The 15,838-nt window shown below is 35.3% G+C and overlaps 1 protein-coding gene across 1 annotated transcript in view; it reads right to left on the minus strand.

The window, feature by feature from the left end:
- Positions 1-15,838, minus strand: part of LOC129240368 (dynein axonemal heavy chain 3-like) — a 321,108-nt gene that overhangs the window by 236,474 nt on the left and 68,796 nt on the right. Inside the window, exons 17-19 of the mRNA XM_054876125.1 lie at positions 5,403-5,593; positions 5,059-5,243; positions 1,700-1,817 (exon numbers count right to left, since the gene is read on the minus strand). Coding sequence (XP_054732100.1) covers positions 1,700-1,817; positions 5,059-5,243; positions 5,403-5,593 — 494 coding nt within the window. The remainder of the gene's footprint in view (positions 1-1,699; positions 1,818-5,058; positions 5,244-5,402; positions 5,594-15,838) is intronic.

Raw genomic sequence — 15,838 nt, forward strand, 5'->3', positions numbered from 1 at the left:
ATTTTGAAGGGGATGAAATTGATTTACAAGAATAAATAAAGATTTTTCATTTCACAACCAAATTCACCTTACTTTTTGCCCACAGTATAAATATTTGTGGGCTTTAAATACTCTCATTATTTTGAAAATATCAACAGAGTTTTTGAAATAAAATTTTTTTATCTGAAAATCTCCAGATATGTACATTCATACACAGGCGAGTCATAGATAAATGAGGGAATGGCAGTCGGTATGGCTTTGTGGGCCTAGCATCAAACACCTGTAACATAGTGTGCCTCAATAAAGATTTGAAGAGCGAAATTATATTTCTCTCGAAGTATTCGATGTGGTTTTAGCTGGTGGTAGCACAGGAAGGGAACGGCCTCCTCTGCGTTGATAAGATCAGGTGAAGAAGGACTTGGCTTTGCTTGATGTTTTCAATTGGCGCCAGTTAGGACGAGAAAGAAACGACTGACGCGCTTTGTTAAACTCTTCCAAAATATCTTAAGCGGTTATCGCGCCAATCAAGAAGAAGATACAAATCTTTAATTAAAAAAGTATGCAGTTCAAGAAAAGGCAGCTAATTTTTGTTTTTAATAGTTAAATTCCATTTGTGCCTGTGTTTTTAATACATTAATTTAAGCAACTAATTACATTTTCGTTGTAAAAATAAAACGATATATCTTTTATGGCCAGATTGCAAATATAATTAGTTTTTCCAATTTTTTACGTACAATAAAGTTTCAAAAGTTCTATGTGATATTAATTTTTTGCATAAATGTATTTGATGTGACATTATTAAAAACTAGATATGCAGTATGTTGTAAAATTATTAGGTACAAGCTAATTACGAACGATATATTTATCATAAATGTATGCATTTAAATCTCTTAATCCTACATGGCACTTCCTGGTAGAATTGCGAATTTTTGGGCTTCAGATGACCATAACATTGAGTAGAGATCAAATATATCCTAATCTATAAGTCAAAAAACGAATTCAAAAACTGAAGAAATCAACTAATACATAGAAAGAATAGACAAATCAGCACTGCACATCAAATTAAAATAGGTGTCGTTCAATTTATGAGGAAGAGCTTTAGCGTATAAAAAATAAAAAACGTCATCTAAGGTTGAAAGTATTTTTTAGCTGCGGGAGAGTAGTAGCCCAGGCTTAGAGTTAAGATCGAGTTACAGGAGTGATTACTTTTGGTTTGGAGTATGTAACGAGTTCAATGAAACTGAGAAGTAAAACATGTGGAAAAATTGCAATTAAGTTCAGTTAAGTCCAACAATCGATACACTATTGGACCGACCGACCTCACACATTGGGCCGACCGCTTAAAGCTGTCCCAACAAGGCGGTCATTTGAGTGATGTGCGATTCCAAAAAACAAAAAAAAATCAAAAAGTAAATCTGTCATTAACATTTTTTCCTATCACTCTTATCTGGTCTTATAAAAAAAAAATGCGTTCAAGAATGAAACACCTTACGCATCTCTGCGGACTAAGTACCTAAATAAGTGATGAATGTATCAAACTTAAACATATTTGTCAATACGTCCAGCAGGATTCTAGATGAACTCACTAATCAATTTAAATAATTTTATATGTAAAGAGATATGTGTAAACGAAGTTGCGCTTGTGAGAATTATTTAAGAGTAGTTTGTTAGTTTTTTATTGATCAAAAGTTTGCACACATAGGTGAAAAAGTATACGTACCGCAACGCTATTTCCAGGTTCTCGCGCACCACATTCAAGCGGGCCGAGCTTAAGTCCAATACTTCTTCCAACTCACCGGGCAAAATAAAAGTACGTGAATTGAGATGAAAGTGATCACCTGTGGAAAGCGAAATGTTACTTATGTTTTATTTTACGGTTTTCGTAAGAGAAAATCCAATGCAATTAATTGAGAAGTTTTAAAGTGTGAGCATGTGTTGGTGTAGTTACACACTAATGATTGTGTACTCTTATATTGTCAATAGTATTCGAACGCATACTTTGTGATAGCAGCTACAAGCCACAACTTTGTATAACTTTGTATGAAGCGAATTCCAAGCTAATTAATTAGATTTTCTCCGCGAATGTAGAAAACACACCTTAACAAATTTAATGATATTAAAATTGTAAAAAGCCAGAACCAGAAAAAATTTTAATTGTAAAAGTCAGAACCAGAGCAAGCTTGACTACATTTATGCATGCATAGAAATAAATTAATAATTGACGCATACACTTCTGTTAGGAGTTTGACAGAGCTCCTCCTCCTATAACGGGTGATTTTTTAGCTATTATTTTTTTAAACAGTTGGTTTAAACAGCTGACGCACGTTTCGTGTTTTGTTTCACTGTCAAACATCTTTAGTTTGGTCTATAATTGAACCATTCCATTTTATGGTCAGTTTAATCGACCCACTGAAGCAGCTATTCGAGCTATTGTGACTAAATTTAGAACCAAATTTACATTATTAGACATCAAACCACCAACACGCTTACGTAGAGTGCGAACTGAAGAAAATATCGCAGCTGTATCGGCCAGTGTTAATGATGACCATCAATTATCGATTCCTCGCCGTTCGCAGCAATTGGGGCTCTGTTACTCAACAACGTGGAAAATTTTGCGAAAGGATTTAGGTGTGAAGCCTTTCAACGCAGAATTTTCGGAGAATGGGCTCTTGGGGAGTTGGCCGAAGATCCACTTTTTTATCGAAAAATTGTGTTCAGCGACGAAGCTCATTTTTGGATCAATGGGTACGTAAACTAGCAGAATTGTCAATTTTGGAGTGGAGATCAACCAGAAAAATTGGAAGGGCTACCAATGTATCCAGAAAAAGTCACAGTTTGGTGCGGTTTATGGGCTGGAGGTATCATTGGACCGTACGTCTTCAAAGATGCTACGAATCGTAACGTAAATATGAGAGAATGGTGAGCAGTACCGTGAAATGATAACCAACTTTTTACTGTCCAAAATGCAAGAGCTTGACTTGCATGACATGTGGTTTCAGCAAGACGGTGTCACATGCCACACAGCACGAGTAACAATGGACTTGTTGAGAGGCGAGTTCGGTGAACATTTTATTTCACATTCGGGACCTGTCAATTGGCCACCCAGATCGTGCGATATAACGCGTTTAGATTATTTTTTGTGGGGCTATGTTAAAGCTCATGTCTATTCAGACAAGCCTGCTTCATTCAATTAACGCATTGGAAGACAACATTAAAGCATTTATGTATATGTGAGATACCGACCGAAACATTTGAAAGAGTATACCAAAATTTGACTAAGCGGATTGACCATTTGAAGCGCAGTCGCGGTCAACATTTGCTTGAAATAATCTTCAAACATTAAATTAAATGGACTGTACTGCCGATTTAAATAAAAATTTCATGCATTTTTCTGAATTTTGTGTGTGTTTTTTTGAAAAACTTTCCTATAGCTCTTAAAAGACCACCCTTTACATTCGGAGGTTTGTCATTGCCTGCCGAGGGGCGACCGGTATTACAAAAAAAATGTTCTATGATTTTTCAGTTCTATGCTCTCACGCACCAATTCAATCGGTTCCTGCGACCACTGTACATGCATACATACATACATACATACACGTATATACAGGTAACATAAAAACGTTTCAATAGCGGCACAAGCACTCAGCTCCCCTGTTGTCATCTTGGCAATCGCTAATCAAACTAAACTTTTATAATTGGCTGTGGTATCGATCTCCATCTTTGTACTAGATTCTATCACGAGAGAAAAGCAACGTGTTTTGTAAAACTTTATAAAACTGCATGGAAAATGAGTTAAAGTTGTATGATAGTCTATCGCATCATAAGTTCAATAGTGCAAGCTCCAGTGGGAAAAGTGGATATCCCGAAATTTGCTGATATCGGTGTTTTTAAAATACCGGAATGACTTGAAATTTTATCGCAAGCAGAGAAGTGGCGTCAACGGAAATAACAAAATATCCGCTTTTTAGCAAGCAAAAAATCTATATTTGCTTACAATATCCATATAACTATAATAAAAAAAAAAAAACTAAGAACTAAGAAACTTGATATTTGAAAGTATTTATTAAATTTGATAAGTTCAGGAGTGGGCGAAAAGGTAAGCAGGAGTTGACTTGTGGTCGAAGAAAGCTCCAAGGGTGTACCCTACACTGATATACAGATGACTTGTGGACACCTGAAGACCTAGGCGCGGGATTACATGACCCAAAAACAAAGCGGTCTGTGCCGATAGGCGGCAGTTTTCCCAGAAACTTCCAGGCGGAAGTGTATCCCATCTGCCTATATGCATAGATCAGCTGCCCAGACTATATAGTCTAATGACTACAGTCGTTTCTTTGATCAATACCCGGAAACTCCAACACATCTCCTTCTTGATTGTGATGCTATAGTGAGGGCAAGGATGAGTTATCTCGGTCAGATGCGGCCGGCAGAAAGGCACATGAGCTCAACCCAACCCAACCCATCTCTATTTTAGGTTTATTAAAGGACTGGTTTTTGATGAAACATTGTGATGAGTAGACGGCACAAAAGATCGTGTATATCTCATTGCCATTCATTCATTCAAAATTAGTCGCATTTGGTACAAATGACGAATCACTGCGAAGCAATTAAAATTTAGAAAAATTGGCGGTGCCACAACGACTTTTATGTAAACATGTGTATCTCGATAAAAAGTTAATAAAACTCGTCTAAACTTGGTACACTTACGCCCCCTTTCTTATTTAGTGCCAAAAGCCCACATTGTGAAATCAGTTCAAATTTTATCATATTTGAATAAGAGTTCACTAATTAATTATAAATTTAATTTAATGTAATAACTCAAGAACATTATTTCAAAATATTTCCGAGTTGCTTATTGAATTTTGCTCACCGAAACCGATCCCGATTTTGCGGGATCTATATTAATCACTAATACAAGCGGCACTAATAAGTACAATACGTTTGTATATGTATATGTATATGTATGTATAGGTACATTAAGTAGCAACTACTGTAGTTACCTTAATATGTATGTGTACATGTATGTACGTATGTATTGTATTACCCAACTTCCTTTATACTAACTACTCCTCTACTTACTATCCAATATCGTATGTGTTAGCAGAAAAATGACACGTCGCGACACTATTTTGATTTCATCTTTGATTGCAAATATTTTTTCATCGCGACACTCGGTTAAGTAGTTTTGCAAAGCGACTACCTCTGGTGTCTCTTCAGGCCTCTCGCCAGCTTTCATAGACATTTCCTCTAGTGCATCACAAATCCTGTAAAAAATTATAAAATAAAAATATGTATAAAAATTAAATTAAATCCTATACATTTTTATTTTTTATTACAAGAACTAAAAGATGAACATTTTAAATAATATTCATTATTTGCAACCACGGAAATAATTGTTATTCTAAGAGTATAATCTTACTTACGCGCGGTTTTCATTTATATTTACGGCTTTGTAGTAGTCAATGACAAAATCGTAGACCTGTTTGACGAGCATTACGATGGTGTTTTTCACATGTCGGTTGTCCAGCATGAAGAGGTTAAGTGGTATAAAGTCACGTAATATATAAGTGCTGTGTATGATGCCCACCAAGCGCTTCATCAGCTCTTCAACAAGCTAAGGAAAATATTAGAAATGCGGAATTGAAGTAAGTAAATGTCAGCTTTTACAGATATAAAATTTACAGCTTGTCACAAAGCGATTTATATTATTATATATTTGGATTTGTTTTGGGTTCTTTGTTTCCTTATTGCAACTAAGCATTTAAGCAATACTGAATATGTGGGATACATTACAAATATAAGGAAATAATTAGTTGATGGCAAGTTGTTAAATTTATAAAAACGTATTAATGGTATTTCTTGCGTTGTACACAGTTTTATACCGTGGGGCATATTAAGAAAATCCAATTATTTAAAGCGCGTGTTGATATTCTTATATGTAAAGTATAAACTAAAATTAATGGTGATATATAATGGTAGGCAAATAAAAAACGGTTTGAGGGCACAGCAAAATTCTATGAAAAAGTTAAACATTCAATAGTGGCCGCTATTAAAATTTCAATTTCATCATTATTGAAACGCGGAAGCCTTAATATCAGCTTTTTCAAAAGTATAATTATTTATATAATGGGTTGAGGAGCTCGGCCAAACACCTGACAGAAGTGTACGCGCCAATTATTTATTTATTTTATAATGTGACTTAATCATGTGACCACAAGTGTATGTATGTATATTATAAAAGTGTACATGATATTCTGATATATACATAAGTAAGAAATAGTGTAGTATGGGACGTAGAAGAGACGACAGAACTTTGCCAGTAACTTTTTAAACTATAAGCAGAATAAATTGGACTTTGTTGGCTGCCACATCTCATAAATAATAGTAAAGTGCTGCATTGGAAAAGTATGTAACACCCTAAAAAGATCTATAGAGTTTTCTAAACACTTGGTATTGCACATACTTCGAGTGCTACACTTTTGTAATACTAGCAGCAGACGAATCTTATTAAAATACTCGCAACTCTTACAGCTTATCCCATACTTCAAATTAGAATGCATATTTCCGTGGAACACTATTTTCAGAATCTTACTTGAGCAGAGCTTTTTAGGGCAATAAAAGGAACATATGGCTGCACATACCTATATACACACTGACTAAGGGCCCAAATATGCGGAGACCCGCTTAAATTTGTGTCTACTGTAACCCCTAAATATTTGAAGTCGGTAACAACGTCTATCCATTTGTACTCGTATCACAAGCGATTTTCTGGTCGAAATGTTCCCAGAGCAGCCGCCATGTATCGCACTAAGTCAGTTGATTTGATCTCTGTTTTTTCTAGGCTGTCAAATTTGTGATTAACATTCCTACAAAAATTGTATTCCCATTGCTTGACATTCGAAAAACTTACAAGTTCGTATTAAATTTTGCATTAATAATGTGTTCAATGGTGCGGAAGTTTTAGAAATGTTGGGAAACTGCTTCGGTAATGACATTTAAAGAAGACAGTCAACAAAAGTTTACGAGTGACTTCTCGCTTCACAAGAGATTGCGATAGAGGATGATGAACGTAGTGCCAGGCCGTCGGCATCCATCATGAACCACCAAGACAGTTTTCGTGGACCCAATTAAATTAAATTTAAAACTCAATTCTTCAACAAGACCAATTCTACTGGACAAATACAATTGAATGACGTCAGCATAATACTGGATATTAATATTCTGACACAGAGAGAATATGGTATATCATTCACAAAAATACTCAAAAAAGGGGACTAAGGAGAGAACTTTGGGGCACACCGAAGCCAACAAAACAAGACTTGGAGAAACCTACCTTGTACATTACCTATTGAGTTCTTTCTGCTTTACGGAAATATCATATCAGAAAATACGAAAGAGTGGTCAAATTGTTTTCCACAAAAGTCATGGTTTGCCGAATAAAATGCCTTATAGAAATTCAGAAGGTAAAGAAGAGATAGGTCACCGCTGTCAATCCGCATCCTTAAGTCATCAAGTATTTTTAGTAGTATCATTGCTCTTTTTTCCACTCCTCTGGACAATTTTCAGATGTGGAGCAGTAATAAATAATATGTGGTGTAGTGCCTAGAATAAATGGTAGCACAAGCTTCACAAATTCCAAAGATATCCCATCCTCCCCAACAAACATCAAATCAATATTTATAGAAGTGAATTCTTCTTCTTCTTGATTGGCGCGTTAACCGTTTACGCGATTTCGTCCCGACTTTAACAAAGCGCGCCAGTCGGTTCTTTTTCGTGCTAACCGTGCCAGTTGGACACACCAAGTGAAGCCAAGTCCTTCTGCACCTAATCTTTCCAACGCAGGTGAGGCCTTCCTCTTCCTCTGCTACCACCAGCTCATACCATACCAATACTTTCAGAGCCGGAGGTTTGTATCTATTCGGGTGACATGACCCAGCCAACGAAGACGAAGATCTTTATTCGCTGTGCTATGCCTATGTCGCCGTAAAGCTCATAAAATTCATTGTTTCATCGCCTACAATACTTGGCGTCACCAAAGTGTAAAGGTGCAAAACTCTTGCGCAGAGTCTTTCTCTCAAACACCCTTATTGAATATTGTCATCGTTCAACCATATGCGCCATACGTTAGGGCGGGCATAATGAGAGCCTTCCAGAGTATTAGTTTTGTTCGTCGAGAAAGTCCGCCAATTGCCTTCTTAATCCCAAGTAGCACTTGTTGGCAAGAATCAAATTTCCTATGAGAAGCGCTGTTTTAAGTTTTCGCCAGACTTTCGCGCGTCCATCACTTCCAAATAAATTGAATTTATATTCATCATTGAAAAGTATTTGCAAATTCCAATCTAAGTCACCTAGTTAGCGTTCTTACTTAGAGGAACTCTGCACGGGTTTCGGATGAACTTGCTTATTGGGACTCTATGAATTTCCTTAAGTATTTGACTAACATCTCTTCTGCAAAGAATTTTTGGCCATCCGCTTCTAGTTAAATTTTTCACAGAACCCAGTTTTCCGATTTCAGTATGGAAAGACTTATGCCTTAACAACCTGTAGAAATCGTACAATTGTATTACGAAAATCTACGTTCTGTGAAAAGTGTTTATCGAGCGCTCAGGCAAACTTATGGTGTACATAACCTTCCTACCGAACGCACTATTCGGCAAACCATCGGCAAAATTGAGAATAATTTTATATTAATGGATGATTCTCGACCTTTTACACTACGTATAGCCCGAAGAGAAGATAAAATTGCAGCTGTAAATAAGAGATTTACCCAGAAGTATCGATTCGGCATCCATTTCAATAACTTGGCCTATCGTATGGCACTACTTGGGCGATTTTACAAAAAGATCTTGGTTTGAAAATGTTTAACATACAGCTAGTCCAAAATTTCAAGCCGACCGATCTTCCAAAACGTCATAATTTTAATCGTTGGACTCTTAAAAAACTCGCCGAATATGCCCATTTTCAGACCCGAATTTTGTTTTGTTAATAAACAAAATTTCCGTATTTGGGCTGAAAAGCAGCCCGAAGTGATTCAAGAATAGCCATTACATCCATTGAAAACAACCGTTTGGTGCGGCCTATGGGCTGGAGTAATCATCGGCCCATAATTCTTCAAAGACGAAGCTGACGCCAATGTAACAATGAATGGTCACCGGTTTCGCACCATGATAAACGACTTTTTCATGCCGGATGCCGGAAATTGAATCCCGTGATCTCCAGAATGTTTGGTTTCAACTATTTGCATACAGCCTATACAACCCGCGAAACAACGGATTACTGCGTCGTCGTTTCGGTGAGCAATTTATCTCTCGTCTCGGACCAGTGGATTGGCCACCAAGATTGTGCGATATCCTCCCTTTGATCTATTATTTGTCGGTGAAGTCTAAATGCATTGTGGATAAGTCAAATTGGAATGAGGCAGTGGAAGCCAACAGCACTAAAGCTATTCAAGAGATACCGACCGCGGTGCTTCGGCGAGACGCGAGTCTTTCAAAATTGTAGTTTACGGATGCTCAAATCGCGGCGCATTTGGGGCCAACATTTGAAAGGGATTATCTCTTAAATATAAATGTCATTAATAGTTCTACACAAAAATAATAAATATTGCCCAACCAGTTTGAATTTTCGTTGTTTTATTTCAATTTAAAATCCGATACCTCTAAATTGATTACCCTTCGAGCCCAGACGCAACCGAATAACAGTGAAGCGCCGACATGTTTTTTTTTTCGTTATGCACTTCTCAACGGCTAATGCTAATTTTGCTGATGACTCTACAACACGCTTGGCAGCGCGTCATAATAAGATTTAATATTAATTCTACGCATCAGTGAATTTAATCAAATCTTATATATAAAAATGGAGACGTTTTTTTGTGTTCGTTAGTCGCCGATTCACGCCTAAACGCATTCACCGATTTCAATCAAACTTTCACAGATCATTGGTATTGGTCCATAGATGGTTTATGTGAAGTTTTAAAGAAATCGGTAAAAGTATGCGTGCGTTGTGTAAGTGTGAAAAATGCAATATTTGCGTGTTTGCCTTATACGGACATTAGGTATACGGAATGAGAATACACGCGAATGAATAGAATATACACAGACATGAATAACATTGCTTCGATGTCGAGTGACGTATGGGACTGTATTATTCGTAACGCAATAGGTGTCCTCTCTTTTGTTTCCCTTTTATGCATGCGTGACACGGCATCAAAGCACATTGCTTTTTTTTAAACTGGAAAAATATTTTGAGCTTCATTTGAACGTTTTATGATTTAGATAAAATAAAAATTCGTTAAATATATTTGATTCCATTAATAACCATAAGACTGTATTTTTCGAAGTTCAAAGCCGACGAGCAAAATGTAAAAAATAAATCCTCCTGTATGTATATATACTCGAAAAAGTTATGCATTTTTTTCATGCATTTAGGTAGTCAATTTTATATGAGCAAACGTACGTTTATGAGATAAAGGTATAGCGCTGAAGACAAATGCTCAGGATATAGTACAAAAATGCATATTTCACATAGTAATATTATCATTGTTAAAAGGGAACAAGTTTGTATTAGGTAATAATTAAATAATGCAACCTTATGTTCTGCTTTGACGAGTGGAAAAACCAAAATAAATAATTAAATTTGTATGTGTGTTTAAAAGAGTTGGATTATTTTGTGAGTGTAAGCGGTTTCAAAGCCAAAGAATAGTTGCAACATTAAAAAATTGCTGAAACACATTTTCATTTAACAACTAAAATAACAAATATGAGCAAAATATGTACTTTCTTCAATTTTCTTCTGTTGCCAACTTTCTGAAAAACGTGAATTCACCGCGATGCGATACAGAAACAAAAAGACAGCGACAGCGCGCAGAGGGTTTTGAGCAATAATATAAATTTGTATCAAACAACGCATTAAATAGTCATTTTAGTATACTTTTGGTGTTTACTTATTCAAGTAAATGCATGTATTAGTTTTTCTTTAAGAAATTAATCTATTATAAAATTTGCAACTTTTTTTTTATGATTTCTAAAGATTACTTTATTTTTGCCCAAGAGCAACCTTGCGTACAGAAATTTGTGTTGTACCTAAAACTTCACCACTATAAATTTGGTCCTTATAAAGGACTTTCACCACAGTTTGTTTACTGGATATACTGAGGTCAAAATAATCAGCTGTATCAAAACCATTTGATGAGTGGTCAACAATTTTAAAGTGCGTTTTTCATTGTTGTTTTTTTTTTTTTTGGGAAAAAATGTATAAAAATAAAATATATTGTGCGTAAAATTTTAATAATCAGTGAAAATAAAAAAACGGTGGTTTCGTTGTTGTTGTTAGCGATTGTAATGCACATTGTGAGTTTTTCATGTTTTTTTGATTAAATTCAAATGCGAATAAATGATATCGGTCGTCGGTCGCTTAGAACGCAAAATAGATCAAATGAAAGGCAAAATCAATCACAAGAAGAGCGAGAAATTCAAAACCAAAATCAAAGGGAACGTATAGCCAGATCACGTTCAGGCCATTCACCTGAAGAACGTATACAACGTAATGAGCAAGATAGATTAAAACAAACACAATAAACAAAGCACAAGGACAATCGCTAGAATTATGCGGAATTGACTTAGAATATCCATGCTTCTCCCACGGACAATTATATGTATCATGTTCACGTGTAGGAAAACCATCAGTTCTGTTTATTTATACCACAACTCAGGGCAAAACAAAAAATGTAGTTTACGAAAAGGCTTTGCGTTAGTTTAAGTTTAAAATTAACATTAATTTTATATTCTAAAAAAAGAATAAATACACATAGAGTGAATTTAAATCGAGTGTTCATTATTCATTCTTAATTTTGATATGCCTAGCGAAGCAGGCAGAGGGTCCGCTAGTAAAAATATAATAATTAATTTGGTTTTTCTGCAGCGAAAATCAGCTCGGTTCCCTCCGCAAAATTATACACTGGCAAATATTTCAATAGTCGTAGTAATATTTGTTTTTCTACATATGTACATAGTTAAAAGCTATGGCGGAATTATATAAGTATAGATGAAGTAATAAATCAGTACGAAAAATGTAACACTGTTTTATAGGAAATGTGGACATTCTAGATTTTCTGAAAGAGAAAAGAGCAGAAATAGATAAAGTTTTTACCATTTTTGCCAATTAAAGGTGCAATTACTTGCATTTTTTTCTTTTTTTGTAATGGGTAGACGATTAAAAGCTGGCAAAAAAAAAAGTTCCCGAAAATGGCAAAATTAGTAAATAAAGCTTTGTACAAGTTATTCTAGAAGGATTCATGGACTATACAAAAAATATCGATAATTTTACCAAAAAATGCAATAAGATACATGAAATTTATTTACAGATTTATAATGATTAATGGGTCATACCCATTATTTTTCAAGCGCGCATTTAATAACTTTATGCGGAATTGCATTCTGCACATGAAAAATAAATTGGTTTCCACATATGGAGGGGCTTAGAGTTTTATGCCGCTTCCAAATGGTAGATGATTTTTTTTATGAGGAAATTTTTCATGGCTGAAACACATTCAGAGATTGCCGGCCATTACCTACGGAGGGGCGACCACTATTAGAACAAAATTATGTATTACTGTTATACCCAAGGTGTCGAGCCCAGACGCAACCGAATAACAGTGAAGCGCCGACCTTTTCGGCAACGGCGACCGCCATTTCTCCATTAAGCACTTGAAATATCACAAATAAATTTTCAAATAAATATAATCTCACAGTTTTCACGTATTTTTTTATAAAAATTCAAACGGAAAGTTTACAAAAAAAATAATTTTGCAAGGACACAATATTTTGGGGCAATAGCTAATTTGCAAACTAAAAATATTAATTTATTAGTAAATAAATCAAAAATAAATTCAATAATGCCTTCAAAGAAGGAACTCTGGAACTGTATTATTGCTTCACTTTTTATTATTCCGCCACAGCATGCTATAAAAATGAAGGTAGTTCCACTTAGTGGTAGTTGCAGCCATTTCAGCCAATTGACTGTTGCTGATACTATGTTGTCTTCATTAAAAGTAGCTACCAGATTGAAACTCGCAATTAAATCTTTTTTCAACTGCCTTTGAAAAAATTTGATCGAAAATTCAATTTTATAAAATAATAACAAGTTGCAAACATGCGAGATACCAGTGAGAGGAAGACGGTATACGTTTAAGACGGTATACGTATTACAACGATTGCGACAATTAGTTGCATATGGGGTATGGCACATCCGGAGCTAGACATTACGCATTTTGAAAATAAATATTATTACTTTAGGATATTAATCTTCTATATTATAAAGGTGAATGTCTGTACGTTGTCCGCGCATCACTACGAAACGACAACACCAAATGCCGTAAAAATTTGTATACATTCATATTTTCAGCCAATGAAGGTTATAGGCATGTTTTTATGACGGAACTCCCTTCCCACAGCCCCCAGTCCGCGCCACCACTCTCATTCGTCACTAATATCGAATATTTGCTTAAATTTAATCTAAAAAATCCTGGGTTTTCCTATTTCCCACTATTTATAGCACACTCTAGACTTCATAATCCGCATAAGCTGCTCAACTATGACCCAAATGCAAAGTTCAAAAACGGGTTAATAAAAATAATTTTGCTTGATATTTTTTTGATTGGTTATTTTGATTTTATTCAACGAGGCATAGCAACGGATGCTGGGTATTGTAATATTATGGTTATTAATAAAAAATTATTTTCTATGAAATTATTGCTTGTAATTCTTTTATGTACATATCTTAAATCCCTCAAAACTACTCCTACGCGAGCGGGACCGCGGGTTAAAGCAAGTATTAAATATATTATCATTTTGAATTTGGTAGTCAATGTGTTAATAATCTTTGGTGCAAATTACTAAGCGAATATAAATCATTTCTCTTTATCAAAATGCCCACAAAAGTGTGCTTTGTTAGGACGAAACAATGAGAATCCAAGTTTTAAGTGAGGCAAGAAAGTCTTAGGTTGAGATTGCCAATTTGTTGGGAAGTTTGCGGTGCGCAATCGAATTTGCTATTAAGAGATTTGCGGCGACAAAATCCCACTATAATAAATCAAAAATTGGAAGAAAATGCCTCACTAGCGAACGGGAAGGCCGAAAACTTGTAAGGGAGTCTCTTAAAGATCGTAAAAAATCTTCTCCTTCCAGATGTCCTCCCGGAAGAAATTGAAAAATTCGAGTGCTGGAACAGGTATGAATCGAGCTTCGAGGGAGATTTAGATTGAATCGGTTTAAAATATTAACCACTATAGCTTTTTATCCTAGTCCAATTTCGAAGAAATATCACATATTTTATTTTTTTTCCTTTCCTTTCCCTTCCTTTCCCTTCCTTTCCTTTCCGCTTTCCTTTCCTTTCCTTTCCTTTCCTTTCCTTTCCTTTCCTTTCCTTTCCTTTCCTTTCCTTTCCTTTCCTTTCCTTTCCTTTCATTTCCTATATAAAGAAGGAGGAAAGAAGTTGGCGAGGAAATTCATCAGATTGCGTGATACCTACTGTTAAGCATAGGGAGGCAACGTTATGATCTGGGGCTGTATGGCTGCTGATCGGTTCATTCACGAGGACGGCATAGACCGTCAAAAGCTCATAAATGTATTAGAAACTGTACTTTTCCTTTCGTTAACGCGCATTTTCGACGACACTTACTTAGACAGTTCAAATTCCAACAAGACAATGTTTCTTGTCACAAAGCAGCGACTACGATGCGTTGATTTAAAGACAATGAAGATATTGTTTTGTTAGATTGGCCAGATAGAGCACATGTGGGTTATTTTAAAGCGCAAGATAAAGGAATACAGCATAACATCGCAACCAGCCTTAAAAATGCTTAAATCCACGAGTGGAACGCCAAAAGTATATCCTTTCACCCTCCTTGTTTTCCAGTGAACCGATAAATAAATATTATATCATTTTGTATTTTACCATAAATTTCTTCTTTTTTTTTCAACCTTCTTCGATATGAGTCAAAATAAATAACAAAAACAAAATATTTTTTTTCTAACCAAAATATTTTTTTTCTAACCAAAATATTATCAGCGTAAAGTATTTTCTGTAGGTAGCTCAATGTATGCCAAAACCAATGAAAAGGTAAGAAATTAAAATTATATACCTATATACAATTAATTATAATGGGTTGGGGAATAAGTTCATGGCGTTTTTATATTTTCTTTTATTTCACAATGATTTGTTTACTGTTTGGCAAAGGGTAAGTATTCGAAGGGAAAATACGATAGAACTCTTTCTGCTCTAGAAAACTATGTTAATTGTATTTCTGAGTTATTTAATTTTTTATTAGTTTTGAGGCTTAGAAATGGAATACCCAGGAGGCAAAAGGCAAAATTTTCGACGCCTGATCTTCTTTGCTCTTCATCGAGGTCTACAGCACGAAAATGGTTTGTTTAAGTTAAAAAATGGCGACTGCGATCATAAAACGATTCTCAAATAGCTGGCCGAACGGCAGATATTTTTTTTGAGGAGCTTTTTCATGGCAGAAATACACTCGAAGGTTTGCCATTGCTTGCCCAGGGGCGGCCGCTATTAGAAAACACTTGTTCTTTATTTTGGTGTTTTACCGAGATTCGAACCTACGTTCTCTCTATAAACTCCGAATGGTAGTCACGCACCATCCCATTCGGCTACGGCGGCCACCGTTTAAGTAAAACTATATAGTTTTTATTTAGGTTCGCAACACAACAATAAAACAAAAATTATGTTAAAATTTTTATTTTATTTACTTGTTCAACTATAAAAATAAGTATGCATGTATATGCATATCTATGTATAGTGAGCTCAGCATGTCATTGTCAGTATATTCAATATAAAATTCCAT

Source organism: Anastrepha obliqua, chromosome 3 (assembly GCF_027943255.1).
Source record: "Anastrepha obliqua isolate idAnaObli1 chromosome 3, idAnaObli1_1.0, whole genome shotgun sequence".
Lineage (NCBI taxonomy): Eukaryota > Metazoa > Arthropoda > Insecta > Diptera > Tephritidae > Anastrepha > Anastrepha obliqua.